Here is a 14976-nt window from a genome sequence, read left to right on the forward strand (position 1 = left end):
CTCCTTGTCCCTCAGGTCCCGTCTTGTGCCCCGCGGTCCCCGCCCCGTTCCCCTCAGGCCCCGCCTCGGTCCCGTCCCTTTGTCCCTCAGGCCCCGCCCCGTGTCCCTGTCCCGCCCACCCCGCTTCCGTCACGGCGCCGCTTCCGCCGCGCCCCGGACGCGGCCGTGGCGGCCATGGCGGAGCTGGCGGCGGCCGAGGAGCTCGCCAAGCTCGAGTACCTGTCGCTGGTCTCCAAGGTCTGCACCGAGCTCGACAACCACCTGGGCATCAACGACAAGGACCTGGGTAAGCGGGGCGAGCGCGGCCTGCGGGCACCTCCGGGCCACTCCCGGCCACGGCGGCCGGTGAGCATCGCGTTCCCGGCGGAGCGCCGTAGTAGCTCTTTCCGTGGGGCCGGATGCGTTTTGTGAAGGTGTTTTTCGAATTTAGATGTTAAAACCTGTCATTTTTCTTAAAAAAAACACCTGGTGAGCCTGAGGGAAGGGTTCAGTTTGGGTGGCAGGGAGGGAGAGGAGCAGGAGCTCCCCGCAGCAGCCACAGGGGCCTGGCTGGTCCCCGCACCCCCGGAGCAGCTTCTGTCCCCACCTGCAGTCCTGTCCTAGTTTAGGGCAAATTAGGGAGGAAAACTCCAACTGGGGGTTTCCCCAGGGAAATGCCCCCTCCCCACCAACTGGTCCGGGAAAGGGAAAAAAAAAATCCTTGGAGAGAAGTGGAAAAAGCTGTTTATTTAACAGAAATTGAATAATATTAAATAATAAAACCTCTCGCTGTTCGATGGGATGGCAAGTCTAGGAAGAAAAGTCCTTTTCATGTGGTGTAACTCGGCTTGCTCAGGTTCTTACCAGTCCTTTCGGCTCTGGAAAGTGTCGAGGCCCAGGCCCCGGTTGGTCACAGGTGTGAGCTCCCGGGGTTTGGCTGGGTGTTCAGTCCAGAGCAGGCTTGTACAGATCCAAGAAAAAAAAGAAAAAAACAAAGGTCCAGGGACCTCCTCTGCCTCAGCTAGTTAAAACTAACTAAAAAGCCAGAGAGAAGCTCTGTCCCGCTGTCTGTCCGTGCTGCAGACACCACAGTCCGGGAGCGGGATGTGTGGGAGTGATGTTTTTCTTTAACACAAACTGCGTGCTTCTTCTTCCCCCTCTCTTGCTCTCAAAGCCAGTCTTAAAGGTGGAGAACTTAATATATAACATAAACCAGGGGATTGGGGATACCAGTATTATAAAGTCACCCCAGGACAAGTCCCTACACTGCTTTAATTATTCAATTTACTTGATGCTTTTTCCTCACAGCCGAGTTTGTGATAAGTCTTGCCGAGAAAAATACCACGTTTGACACATTTAAAGCAATTCTTCTGAAGAATGGTGCTGAGTTCACTGTAAGTGACACCTGAACATTATTTATTTACTATTATTGTTGTGCTATGTTTTGTAGAGCTTTCTGTTTTAAAGAGAGAGTTGTGAGGAGTTACTAATGGTTTTCTGCAATTGGAAAACTACATACTAATTTGCTTCTGATATTCCTGTCTTCCCTGCCTTCCCCTCCCTCATATTTTTAAAACTTTTGTAGTCTTTGAAAAGCATCTTCCTGAGAACTCAAACTGCTTATTGTTATGTTGAGCATATAAAACATGGAAGAAACAACTTTTTATGAAAGCAAATGTTGTCATGAATTTTCTTATGATGCTTATATGCTGTGTTTATTGATTCCTCAGGAATAACTGTAGTTGGATTAAATAGGTGATTAAAAAGGATTAACAGAAAAGTAATTTACATGTAATTATCTTTGTTTTTGAGTTCAACTTCTCCCTTTTTACGATGTACACAAACTCCAGTGACAGTTTCTAAAAATCAAACTGCATCTTCAGAATTTAGGGGCTTTTTTCCCTGTGAATAAACCCTCACTTGTGCTTTCTAATAACGTGTTGCAATCATTTCTTGAAGTATTTCATTGATTTTTTTTTTTCAGGATTCCCTCATTAGTAACTTGCTACGTCTCATACAGACAATGCGGCCTCCACCAAAACCATCCAGCAGCAAAGGTACGTGGAGCCAGTGGCTCAGTGCTTGGTGAGGCTGATGCAGTTTTAATCTTGTGAGGCAAATCCTGTTGCACCATGCATCCTGCTCTTGGTATTCTGTGTCTGCTGCTCATTCAGTCTTCACATATTCACTACTAATGAGAGTTTTGTTTGAAGGAAGGTAACACGGTATTCCTTGAGTTGAATCTCTGTAAAAGCTGTATCAACCTTTGTGTTCAGTTGAAAATTAAACTTTATATTCAGTTATGGAAAAATCTAAAGGGAATTGTTGTAGCAGTTCTGTGTTTCATTGTGCTTTTTCTTTTTTTCTTTTTTAATCTCGAAATCAGAGGCAGCTGTCAAACCCAAATCAGAGAAAGAGAAGTTGAGGGAGTTGTATCCAGCCCTTTGCAGGCCAGACAATCCCAACATCAGGGTAAGGTGGTCATTTCAGATTGCTTTTGTGACTGTGTGAAAACTTTTTTTTTTTTCCCAGTTAGTTCCAACCTTTTTTCTCTGTTTAATGCGTGGATAAATGTGACCTTTGAGACACGAAACGTGGAAGAGGTAGAAGGCTGGTGTTACTGCACATTGTCAAAAATAATAGCTGTTAGCAGTTACCATGTTGATACTATATTGCAGAATATTTTGAAGATGAGACTCTTGTGATATGAAATTTGTAGCCTGGCTTTCCTTATATAATATTCAAAGTAATGATGTGTTACAAACTAATTAGAAATGTTGTAGATTCAGTTGCTGTGAGGGACTTACATTTGTAATTCTGTAATAACTAGGGACATCGAGGTTGAACTTTCTATTGTATCAAAGCATAATTGTCTCAATATTGTGGCCAAATCAGGAGAGTGCTTTATTATTTTCTTTCTTTATCACATATTGAGTCTGATTTTCTTTTATCTTGCATTCTTTCTAAATACGTACATATGATGATAATTCTGTAGATTAATACTTCGTGACAATCTTTTTATCAGCCCTTTTGCAGAAAGAGGTAACAGTTTTCTGTTCTTGCAGAATATGCTGGATGAAGATGATGTGAAAGTGGCAGCTGATGCCCTGAAAGAACTCGAAGCTCTGATGCCTAGTGCAGACAAGGGCAAGCAGAGGAGCAGCGACCATCGGTGGGTGCTTGTGTGTCTGGGGGGAAGGTCTTGGCTGCTGTGGTTGCCTGAGGTGGAAATCCACTGCAAAGATGTAATTTTTGTTTGTTAGAGTGAAGAAAAGGAAGAGGAGCCGAAGTCGTAGCAGGGACAGGAAGCGAAGGCACAGATCTCGGTCCAGGTCTCGTTCCAGGACTTGGGATAGGAACAGGGGAAAATCCAGATACCGGTCAAGGAGCAGAAGTTGGAGTCCCAGTAAGGACCGCAAGGATCGAGACAAGTACCTTGAGAAGAGCCATGAGAGGTGGAGAGACAAGCACATAGACCGTCCACCAGCTGAGGAGCCTTCCATCGGAGACATCTACAACGGCAAAGTCACGAGCATAATGCAGTTTGGGTGCTTTGTGCAGCTGGAAGGACTAAGGTACCCTTTGAGGTTTACAATAGGTCTGATACTATTTCAGCTGAGTTCTCTTCTCTGCTAGTACCTTAAAGGTGATGAGGCTACCAGCAGGTATTCTAGGCTTTGAAGGACTGTTTCAGAAAAATAAATTTGCCAGCAGAGAATAATAAAATTCTCATTACAAAAACCAGTTTGTGAACGATTTGTACACAATCTGTTAACAGCAAAATATTTTAATATAGATTCTGAGTGATCTGAAGGGCTGTCAGAGTAATAATGTGCCCCTCTTGTGCCCCTCTGTTTCACTCCCAGGAAACGTTGGGAGGGTTTGGTTCACATCTCAGAGCTGCGAAGAGAAGGACGGGTTGCCAACGTTGCTGATGTTGTGAGCAAAGGCCAAAGAGTGAAAGTCAAAGTGTTATCTTTTACTGGATCCAAAACCAGCCTGAGCATGAAGGTACTGAGGTGCTAAAATTCTTAAAATGATGCCTTTTTTTGCTATTTTTCACTCTTTTTGATGGCAACTAATACATAACCATTCAACTGGGAGTTAAAAACTGAGTTACTGTTCTGTATTACTTTTTTACTCATTTCCTCTAGCTCCTAGTTTTATTGTAGTGTTCCTAACAATTTCTTTACATGATTATTGAAGAGGCAAGGCAAACATCAAGGTGTTGCTGTTTGTCTTCCTTTTTCAGTAGGTGAGAAACTTCTAGTTTTAACCTAAATTATTACTATTGCCAAGACAGAGTAGAGTGTGAGGATGTCTTACCCAGCAGTAGCAGCTGAAAAAACTGAAAAGCCTTCAAACCAGGATTTTCTGTGAATGGGCTGTTACTGGCATTAGAAAGCACCAGAGTTAATAGATGAGGAGAAGTGTAGAGCTGATTGATTAATCAATTCACCTAATGTAGGATGTTGATCAAGACACCGGGGAAGACTTGAACCCAAACCGTAGAAGGAACCTGGTTGGAGAAATCAATGAGGAAACATCCATGAGGAACCCAGACAGGCCCAGTCACTTGTCCCTGGTGAGCGCCCCCGAGGTGGAGGACGACAGCCTGGAACGGAAACGCCTCACCCGCATTTCAGACCCCGAGAAGTGGGAAATAAAACAGGTGTGTGCTGCATTCAGGGAAATGGGATGTCAGGCAATAAAGTTGCCAGGGAGTTTAATGAACTAGGATACAGCTCCTGGGTTAATTGATTCTCTAACTTAGTCCTTAACTGTGAATTGCTGTCTTCTGATTTGGTACTGTTTTGGTGCTATTTGGAGTAACGAAAGGATGTTTTGGTCAGAGGTTGGATGAGTTAGGGAGAGGTGTGCCAGGATACAGGACCATTCCTTTGTTCCTGTTTTACAGGAATGGGGTTAGAACTGAGTCACAGGCATGAGTTGTGTTCGGTCATGGTGATGTATTCATGTTGTATTCATTCTGTTCCCAGATGATTGCAGCTAATGTGCTTTCCAAGGAAGAGTTTCCTGACTTCGATGAGGAGACTGGGATTCTTCCTAAAGTTGATGATGAAGAAGGTATTTCCCAGTATTCTTATTGCTGTAAATTCCTTGTCTTTCTGGATGTATTTTGATTCAAAAAGATATTGATGATAGAAGTAACTATAAAGCATCTCACAGTTTGCTGTCATCTTGTACATTTGGAACTCGAGTTCCTCTGACTTTATTATTAGTGGCATTTGCATGTGCCCTGAGCATTTTTATTTGCAGTGTTTTCACTTTTAAAGCTGTTAAGTACCTCATAATCAAGAATACACAGAAAGAATTATTTGAAGAGGCACTTTTATGTACCTGAAAGATATTTAACTTCTCTGTAACAATTGTCACTTGTGAATTTTAGATGAGGATCTTGAGATTGAGCTAGTTGAAGAGGAGCCACCATTTCTTCGAGGTCACACCAAACAGAGCATGGATATGAGTCCCATTAAAATAGTAAAGGTAAGAGATTTCCAGGGCTAAAACATGTACTTGATTAAATGAAAAAAAATATTTGTGAATTTAACAACCGATTTCCCACCTGCACATTACTGAGAGCCCTGAAAACTGTAATCACTGAACTGAAGCTCCTTCCAAATAAAGCTGGGTTCTAACTTAACTGGTGACTAGAGTGGAATACTGGAGCTGAAATGCCATTTTGTTACAGGTGTGTTAAAACTAAATTTCTTTGTCCTGCTTTTTCTTATCATTTGAAAGTAGAAGGTAATAAAGAAATACTTTTCATTGGTTGTGCCCAAAGTCCTGAGTGGGCAGTGTAAGGATGCTCCGTGCTAGTTATGACTGTGAAAGCTCATGAGGCAAGCCTGATGGAAATATCCTGGAAATCTAATAAACAAAATTTAACATTTATAAAGCATTTTAGAAGGTGCTTCTAAAGGATGGTGACAACAAAAAGATAATTGAAGGAATGGTAGTGCTTGAAGTCTTTTCTTCTTGCTCTCCAGAATCCAGATGGTTCCTTGTCCCAGGCTGCAATGATGCAAAGTGCTTTAGCTAAAGAGAGGCGAGAACTTAAACAAGCCCAGAGAGAAGCAGAGATGGATTCCATCCCCATGGGCCTCAACACACACTGGGTGGATCCTCTCCCTGATGGTATGTCTGAGCACAGGTAAACTGTGCCTTTCTTGTGCTGCTTGAGGAGCCCAGGAGAAATGTACTGATACTGGGTTTATCTGCCACACTTTAAAAGTGAATCAAAGATGAAATGCTTTACTACTGAAATGGAAATAGTAATGTCAAGGGAAGTGTACAGGTATATCCTGTAATAGTGAGGGTATACATGTAGGAACTTAAAAAGCATCTAAACACACAGAATAGAAGGCCTGGATGATGGAGCAGGATCATCAGGGGTTTGTGCTGTGTGAATCTGGATGTAATGATGAAATGGTTTCTCTTTTAGTGGATGGAAGACAAATAGCTGCAAACATGCGAGGTATTGGGATGATGCCAAATGATATCCCAGAGTGGAAGAAACATGCATTTGGTGGCAACAAAGCTTCTTATGGTAAGAAGACACAGCTTTCCATCATTGAACAGAGAGAGAGTCTCCCAATCTTCAGACTGAAGGAGCAGCTGATACAAGTAAGACTCATGAAAAGACACTCTGGTTTGAGCAAGCAGTAATTTAAAATAGTTTTGGTATAGCTTTTTTGACAGCTGATAATTTTAAGTGCAGAACTTTATTTCATTAAATGTATTTTAAAGTACTATATATATATATGTATATGTATACTTTAATGATTGAGATATTTATTGATGTAAGTCAAAATTGATGCTAAGATCATGTGAGCAAGGGATAAGTCAGCTGAGCAGTTAAACACTGACTTGATCAGTAGGAATATTTAGATGATTTTTGGTCTGGGTCAATTGAAGCAAAAGCAAGAGCTGCTCAATCTAGTCCCAGATAGCCCATGCTGCTTTTGTTTGACTTGTTTTGATTTTTTAAAAATTTTAACAAGTGTATGTTTTCTGACTTTTTCTAGGCTGTGCATGACAACCAGATTCTGATTGTTATTGGAGAGACAGGATCTGGGAAAACAACCCAGATTACCCAATACCTGGCTGAGGCAGGATATACCTCAAGAGGAAAGATTGGATGTACTCAGCCTCGCAGAGTGGCTGCAATGTCTGTAGCAAAGAGAGTGTCAGAAGAATTTGGTTGCTGCTTGGGACAAGAGGTGAATTTCCATGTTGAAGAACATGTCAAAATAAGCATGAGGAAAAATCAGTACTGGATCTATTTGGTTTTTTTGTGTGTCCATTTGTCTATTCTCTTGTAGGCTGTAAAGTGAGTTTGTGGAATAATCAAAGTGGCAGTTAATGAGGCTGATAATTGTGTAACTTTCATTTCTGTGCAACTCTTCCTTCCAGGTTGGCTACACCATTCGGTTTGAAGACTGCACCAGCCCTGAGACTGTCATCAAGTACATGACAGATGGGATGTTACTGAGAGAGTGCCTGATAGACCCAGATCTGACCCAGTATGCCATTATCATGCTGGATGAGGCCCATGAGAGGACCATACATACAGATGTGCTCTTTGGGCTCCTGAAGAAGGTAATATAGCACTGGATTTTTTACTGCTTTCAGTGTCCTCTGTGTGGTTTGGAGAGCACAGGCAAAGGTGAAGTCACACAAGTCAGGTTCATACATTTACTTCAAGAGCAGATGCTCTTAAGGTCTGTGATCTGAATCTTGGTGAAATGATCCTCTGTGTGAAGGCAGAGCAAGCAAAATGCAGCAGAAACAATAAGAATTTGCCTTCCTGGATGTTCATAATGGTGGATGAATAGGGGAGTGTTCTTGGTTTGTTCATGCTTCTCTGCCAAAAGCTTTCTTGTGATAATGTTGCTAAGGGAGGCTTCAAATGGGATCTCAGTGGCCAGTTTTCTGAAATTCTGGGTACTGGAATGAGCTGCCCCTCTCCTCAGACATTAAAACACCTTGTATTACTGGTTGTATCTGTCTGTCTTTGGTCAAGTGCCATATTTTAATAGTTCCAAAGGCAATAAATGACTTGAGAACTTTGTCCTCCTGCAGACAGTCCAGAAAAGGCAGGACATGAAGTTGATAGTGACATCAGCAACACTGGATGCTGTGAAATTCTCTCAGTATTTCTATGAAGCACCAATCTTCACAATTCCTGGCAGAACATACCCAGTAGAAATTCTGTACACAAAAGAGCCAGAGACAGATTATTTGGATGCCAGTCTGATTACAGTAATGCAGATCCATTTAACAGAGCCACCAGGTGAGTAGAGAAGGGTCTTGGGTTATTGGTGATTTAAAGACCTCTGAGCAAGGTCTTTCTATAAGTCATGGATCATGTTAGTAATGTGAGCAAAATGCTCTCAGACTGTTCCTTCTTGTTTGCAAATAGAGTAACTAAAATGCTGAAAAATTTGGGTGAAAGACTGAAGTCTGTTTCCTCTGGCTAAGAGTTGCTGCTCAGGGCTAGCAGAAGTGGGGGATCCTCATCAATAAAAAAGATGAGGAATGGGAATATGGTGATGCAGCAGTTGTACTAAACAGAACTGACTCTGTGGCTGTTTTAATTTACTTCCCGTGTAGGTGATATTTTGGTCTTTCTAACTGGCCAGGAAGAGATTGACACTGCCTGTGAAATCCTCTATGAGAGGATGAAATCTCTAGGACCTGATGTTCCAGAGTTAATTATCCTGCCAGTATATTCAGCTTTGCCCAGTGAAATGCAGACCAGGATCTTTGACCCAGCCCCACCAGGGAGCAGAAAGGTAATTTCATCTATGTGCCCTTTCATCTTCTGATACATTTTAATAGTGGGGTGTATTACACTGCTGAAAGGATACAGTTTTTGGAGAAAAGACAATTTACAGCTTAAAACTTATTTTCTTTCTATACATAGCAAGTTATCTAAGCCTTTGAACACATGTAAAAACATCTGGTGTAGCAAATCTCTGTGTGGAATGTATCTTGGTGTGTTATTTAATGCTGTCTTTAAAGGAAATGAACTTCAGTTAATCTAATAATCTAAAGTCTAAATACAGTTCCTGTAGAATGGAGGTACATTTCCTACCAAACAGCTTGTGAATATCTAGAGATAAATTCTCAGGAAGATTTTTCTCCAAATACAGGTGGTGTCTAAGTGATAGGTAAAAAATCTCCCTGAAGTCAGTGCAGTCGACTTACAAGCTTTCTCTTGCTTTTAATGTGGATTTTATCATGCTCTTTTCCCTTTTTGCCCAAACTTTAAACAAAGTGCATACTTAAAACCTGTCCAGCTTTGTAGATAACATCATCTGTTCCTTGTGAACACATTTCTCCTTTCAACATTAGGTGGCAGGGGTTGCATTTATAACAAACTGCTCATGTTATATCAGTGATGAAGTTGAGTGGGGTTGGCTTGGCAGCCTGATACAGAACTGGTGCTGACTCAAACTGTGATTTGCAGGTTGTCATTGCCACCAACATTGCAGAGACATCTTTGACTATTGATGGAATATATTATGTGGTTGATCCTGGCTTTGTGAAGCAGAAAGTCTATAACTCCAAGACTGGAATTGACCAGCTGGTGGTGACACCAATTTCTCAGGTAGATATTCTGTGTTTGGCTCTCTCCATGGGTGTTGTGTATCTTGCCAATGTGGTGTCCAAGCTGAGGCAATGAGAAAAGCACATTTTTATAGCCCCATGAGGCTGTGCCTACAGAATACATACTTCCCTGTGTTGTATTGAAAGCCTTTCTATCAATCCAAGTAAAATTGTGAATAACCACTTAATTTTACTTGTTTTCACCTGTTCACTGAGATGCCTTGTTGTCTTTAGGCTCAAGCCAAGCAGCGTGCAGGAAGGGCTGGGAGAACAGGCCCAGGAAAATGTTACAGGTTATACACAGAACGTGCATATAGAGATGAGATGTTAACCACCAACGTGCCTGAAATCCAGAGAACAAATCTGGCCAGCACAGTGCTCTCCCTGAAGGTAGGTATTTCACCAGCTTGTAGCAAGCCAGCACAGTAAGTGTTTCAATAAATGAGTCTCTGCCTTTGAGAATTAGTGCTGTAATTTCAGATCCTTCCAGTGAACAGAGGTATTTCAGAAGGGAGACTTCAACAAAAGCAGTTGTCAGGCACTGGGCTTGCTCCTGTGTTTTTCTATTGAGGGTTATTCTGTTGGATATGAGTTTCAGCTGCACTGAAAAGTTGCTTACAGGAGGTAGGAGAAACAGAAATCTCAAGAGCAGTAACATTTTCTGTGTAGGATATATTTATATGATTAACAGATGAGACACAGATGAGCTTTAGAGTGGGTTTAGAGCTGCAAACTGAGGCATGTCTAAGTGTGTACCACCCCTCTGGAAGTCTGTGAACTGGATTAACCCAGTCACAGCTGGGAAAGCTGCTGCCATTCCCCTTTCTGGGAACATACTGAACGTCCTGTGGAGCTGTCAGGCCACACTGCCTTGCAAGACAGGAAATCTTCAAAAGCAGCATTTAGCTTGTGTTTCTCCTCAACTGAATCATCTTGCCTGGGGGATGTGTGGAACAGTACCAAGGAAACAGACCAGAAAGCTGAGTAGTGCAGGAATGCCATGGCCCAGTGCTCATTATTTCAAGTACAGGAAGGCAGCACCTGCAGTCAGGATAAGGACATGAGGCTGGGGTTGCCTCAAGTTTTGTAGTGCCTCACTGTTTGGTGTTTTATCTCTGGCTGGAGTTTGTCATCTTCCTCCTGAGTGTTTTAACTTGCCTTTTCTCCAATCCCTCCCAGGCTATGGGCATCAATGATTTGCTGTCCTTTGACTTTATGGATGCTCCCCCCATGGAAACTCTGATAACTGCCATGGAGCAGCTCTACACCCTGGGAGCTCTGGATGATGAGGGGCTGCTCACTCGACTTGGGCGCAGGGTAGGTGAAATAAAACACCTCTTACCAGTGCCTGGGTTGCCAGTTTCAGGGGATGACATGAGAGCAGTCACAGCAGGCCTTGCTTTGCACTGTTGGTTTCCTTTTGCTTGTGGTTTTTTGGCAGCTTTTCATTTACCACAGTTACATACCTTCTGCTTTTTCAGGAAGCAACTAGTGCTTCTCCTTATTTGTAAGTTTACTTTTATTAATGTCTCAAAACTTCCTGTAAGTGTTGGGATATTCTTGTGATAGGGAATACAGACAGATAATTTGTTTCATGTTGAGTGAAGTTATTCTGGGTGAAGCAAACCTCTTTGGAAAGTAAATATGTGAGAAAGGGCATTGCTTTCTTTTGCACTGAGGAGATTCAGGGTTTTTCACTGACTGAATGCCCTGAAATGTGTTTGTTGCAGATGGCAGAATTCCCCTTGGAGCCTATGCTGTGTAAGATGTTGATCATGTCTGTGCATCTGGGGTGCAGTGAGGAGATGCTGACCATTGTCTCCATGCTGTCTGTGCAGAATGTGTTCTACAGGCCAAAGGTGAGGAGCTGAGCCAAGGGGCAGCAGTGCTGCAGTCTGGGTGGGTTTGGTGTGAATGCCTCAGGGGCTAAGAGTGAGCATATTTGCCAAAAGAAACCTGTGATTTGGTCAGAATATTTGCTTGTGCATCACCACTCTCCTGTTCCTTTTCATTTAAGGGCCTGTAGCTGTGCTGTTGGCAGTTTCTTTGCAGATGGGAAGGTAGAAGGGAAAAGTCTTAAAATCACTCTTGCATTTCCCAGCAAACACATACAGCCTAAACCAAGTCAGTCCCAGCTCTGGAATTCAGGTTGCATTTTCAGATACACAGAAGGTATTTCTTCATGGCACCTCTATCCTGTGCTGCTTTCTTTTAAGTCAGTAAGCAGCAGGCTCTGCTGTGGTGGGATCAGGTTTGTCTTGGATCCATTACTACTTCTGCAGGGTAGTCTGTTAACTTCAGTTTTGATCTATGTAACTGCAGCATTTGATTAATGTTTTATGTGCAGATGGGAGAGGTGAGTGGATCACCAGGCTCAAACCTACTGCTTCAGCACATTTCTTGATGAATAACAAGTTATTTCTATTGCAGTAAGAAAACCAGTTAGTGCAGTGTGTGCATATTCTTCCTGCAGTATAAATGAGCCATTTACTTTGATGTGCCCTTTTAAAAATAGGGACTGAAATTGAAAAAAACATTCTGTGTTGTCTTAATCTTGTGTCATCTGTTCATGACAGGTTTAAAACCTCATGCTATGAATGACAGGGAAGCTGTGTCATTCATATTGTCCAGGGATTTTGTTTGTGATGTAGATACCTGATTGATGTTTGTTTTATGTGTTAGGATAAGCAAGCACTTGCTGATCAAAAGAAAGCCAAGTTCCATCAAACAGAAGGTGACCACCTCACGCTGCTGGCTGTGTACAATTCCTGGAAGAATAATAAGTTTTCAAATCCCTGGTGCTATGAAAATTTTATCCAGGCCCGATCCTTACGCCGGGCACAGGACATTCGCAAGCAGATGTTGGGCATCATGGACAGGTGAGCCTGTCAAGGACAAGAACTGACTTTGTTTCTTGCTTTCTTACATTGTAATAGCTAAAGAAAATTTGCTGAACTGATCTTGATAGCTGCATCCAAATCTGGAGAGTTCTAATCTTTTTCTCTCTCGTCTGGCAGGCATAAGCTGGATGTGGTGTCCTGTGGGAAGGCAACAGTTCGGGTCCAGAAGGCCATTTGCAGTGGCTTCTTCAGAAATGCAGCAAAGAAGGATCCCCAGGAAGGGTACAGGACACTCATTGACCAGCAAGTTGTCTACATCCACCCATCCAGTGCTCTCTTCAACAGGCAGCCTGAGTGGTAAGGAAGGCAATAGCATGGAATTTCCTGTTTCTCTTGGACTTTTTAACAGAGAAAGTCGTGGTGTGTGCTGTTTGTGGAGTACAGATCTGAGCAGAGGCTGCTGATTCCTTAGCAATCAGCAGACTGAGAAAAGTTTCAAGTCTACTTTTGTTTCTTTCTGCTGCTGACCTTAGTGCCTGTGCAGAGATGAGACTGACTTTTGGAGCCAAGGCCAGGCCTGAAGTTTGCAGCTGTGTGTTTCTTTATTGTTGGAGTGAGTTTAAAACACTGAGTGTTGAAGAGGGAGAGAGCATTGTTTTAAATGGAATGAAGGAATTCTGTGCTGAAGAGTAGTTCTGAAGTAGGAGAGGGAAAATAGGGATAGCTCCTCTGGGATGGTTCTAGAGCCTGCACTGGAGCTTAAAAGGTGCAAGCTTAGCTACTCCAGCCCTTGTCTTGTTGCTTCTTGTTAGAAAATGCTGATTTCCAGAGCTGCTGTCCCTTTTCACAGGGTGGTGTATCACGAGCTGGTGCTGACCACCAAGGAATACATGCGGGAGGTGACAACCATCGATCCTCGCTGGCTGGTGGAGTTTGCCCCAGCTTTCTTCAAGGTCTCTGATCCAACCAAGCTGAGCAAGCAGAAGAAGCAGCAGCGGCTGGAGCCCCTCTACAACCGCTACGAGGAGCCCAACGCCTGGAGGATATCCCGTGCCTTCCGGCGGCGATGAGCTCGGCTCCCTCCTGCGCTCTGCCTGCTTTCATCTTTGTGGGACTGGGACTTCTGCACTGCTGCCACTGTCCTGGGAGACAGACATTGCCATAAAGCTCACCTGTGCAATGAGCAGGCAGTCAGCCTTGGCAGAACAGGAGCTCAAGGGGCACCCCAGATGTGCTGCAGCTGCACAGGCCACTGCAGCCTCTCAGAAATAGGTCTTGGAGCACTTTAGTGGTTCCCCTTTTAAGAGACAAAATTAACACTCAGAAGTCTGTGTACTGAGCTGAACAACACAAAAAAAATGGTGATTTAAAACTGGTTGTTCACCAACCTGACTGGGTTCTGAGTGACCAGACAAACAGAAGTTGGAATAGTTTGTGTCTTCACCCTGCTAAAAGGGATTTATTTCTACTTAACGTTCTTGGTCAGTGACTGCTTTTTGGGAGCAGCCTCTTCTGTTTTACCAAGTTTATGCATTTTCCCATTCAATGTAACTATTTGTCTTTTATTTAAGTCGTCTGTGGTGAGATATTTAGTATCTCTGGCTTTGGGATAAGGTACAAAAAAATCTTGAAACCCAGTTAGAATATATTTGGACAATGGCACAGGTCAGACTGCCTTACCTTTCATCCCCATCCCCTGGGTGCTGAAGGGATTATCAACTAGTGATTACCACATCCCCTCTGCAGCACAGTTCTGTCTGGAAATGTAAGTGGTTACAAATGTTTGGACCTTTTGGACCATATGCTTTATTTTCAGTTAGAATGTTTGGTGATATCACAGCTGTTGGGTTTTTGTAATAGAATGAGCTTTTACAGATAAATGTCTGTAAAATTTGTGTACCAGTTGCTTGTTTTAAAAAGAAGTTGACTGCCCAGTTTGTGCTATATCATGCCCAAACTATCTGTAAAATACTTTATTTTGTGGCTAACAGATGAAATTTATTTGACTCCATTGCTGCAAAAACCTTATTTTTTTTTCCAAAGCTGGGACATTTTCTAAAATTATTGTTGAAAGGAAGATAATCAGGCTGACTGGTTGTTTTACACAGTGAACTGGAAGAATGTTTCACACTGAAAAATAGCTATATTGGAACTACCTGTCTGTACAGTGATGAGCAGGGCTACTGTTAAATGTCCTGAGTTTTCCCTCATGTTACATCATCATAAAATTAAAGGGAATTACAAAGTTTGTAAGTTTGGACTCAGAGAGTCAAAGCAAAAAGGACAGGAATGGAAGTGCCTCCAAAACATGCTAAAAGCTAATTTAGGGAACTAGAAACAGGTACCATGAAGCCAAAGCTTAATTATTTATTATTTATTTAGAAGGCAGGTAGATGTGGTTGTTAGGAATAAGCACAAGTTCTCAATTTCTGAGTTGTGTGTTTTATCTCCTGGTCATTTTCAGGACCAGCAGGAGGACTTTAGGACTCTTACTCCCATACCAGTCTAGCTGAAGTGTATT

At 42.7% G+C, this 14976-nt stretch overlaps 1 protein-coding gene across 1 annotated transcript; it reads left to right on the forward strand.

The window, feature by feature from the left end:
* The first annotated feature begins 174 nt into the window (after window positions 1-174).
* Window positions 175-14708, forward strand: DHX8 (DEAH-box helicase 8). The gene is made up of 23 exons (XM_015651179.3): window positions 175-286; window positions 1288-1373; window positions 1964-2036; window positions 2366-2451; window positions 3045-3151; window positions 3243-3554; window positions 3846-3990; window positions 4448-4651; window positions 4980-5067; window positions 5390-5487; window positions 5991-6138; window positions 6446-6627; window positions 7029-7223; window positions 7417-7602; window positions 8086-8296; window positions 8617-8798; window positions 9476-9616; window positions 9850-10005; window positions 10795-10932; window positions 11346-11474; window positions 12298-12494; window positions 12633-12812; window positions 13306-14708. The coding sequence occupies exons 1-23, from the start codon at window positions 175-177 to the stop codon at window positions 13523-13525; spliced, it is 3576 nt and encodes a 1191-aa protein (XP_015506665.1). The 3' UTR covers window positions 13526-14708.
* The last annotated feature ends 268 nt before the right edge of the window (window positions 14709-14976 follow it).

This window comes from Parus major, chromosome 27 (genome assembly GCF_001522545.3).
Source record: "Parus major isolate Abel chromosome 27, Parus_major1.1, whole genome shotgun sequence".
Lineage (NCBI taxonomy): Eukaryota > Metazoa > Chordata > Aves > Passeriformes > Paridae > Parus > Parus major.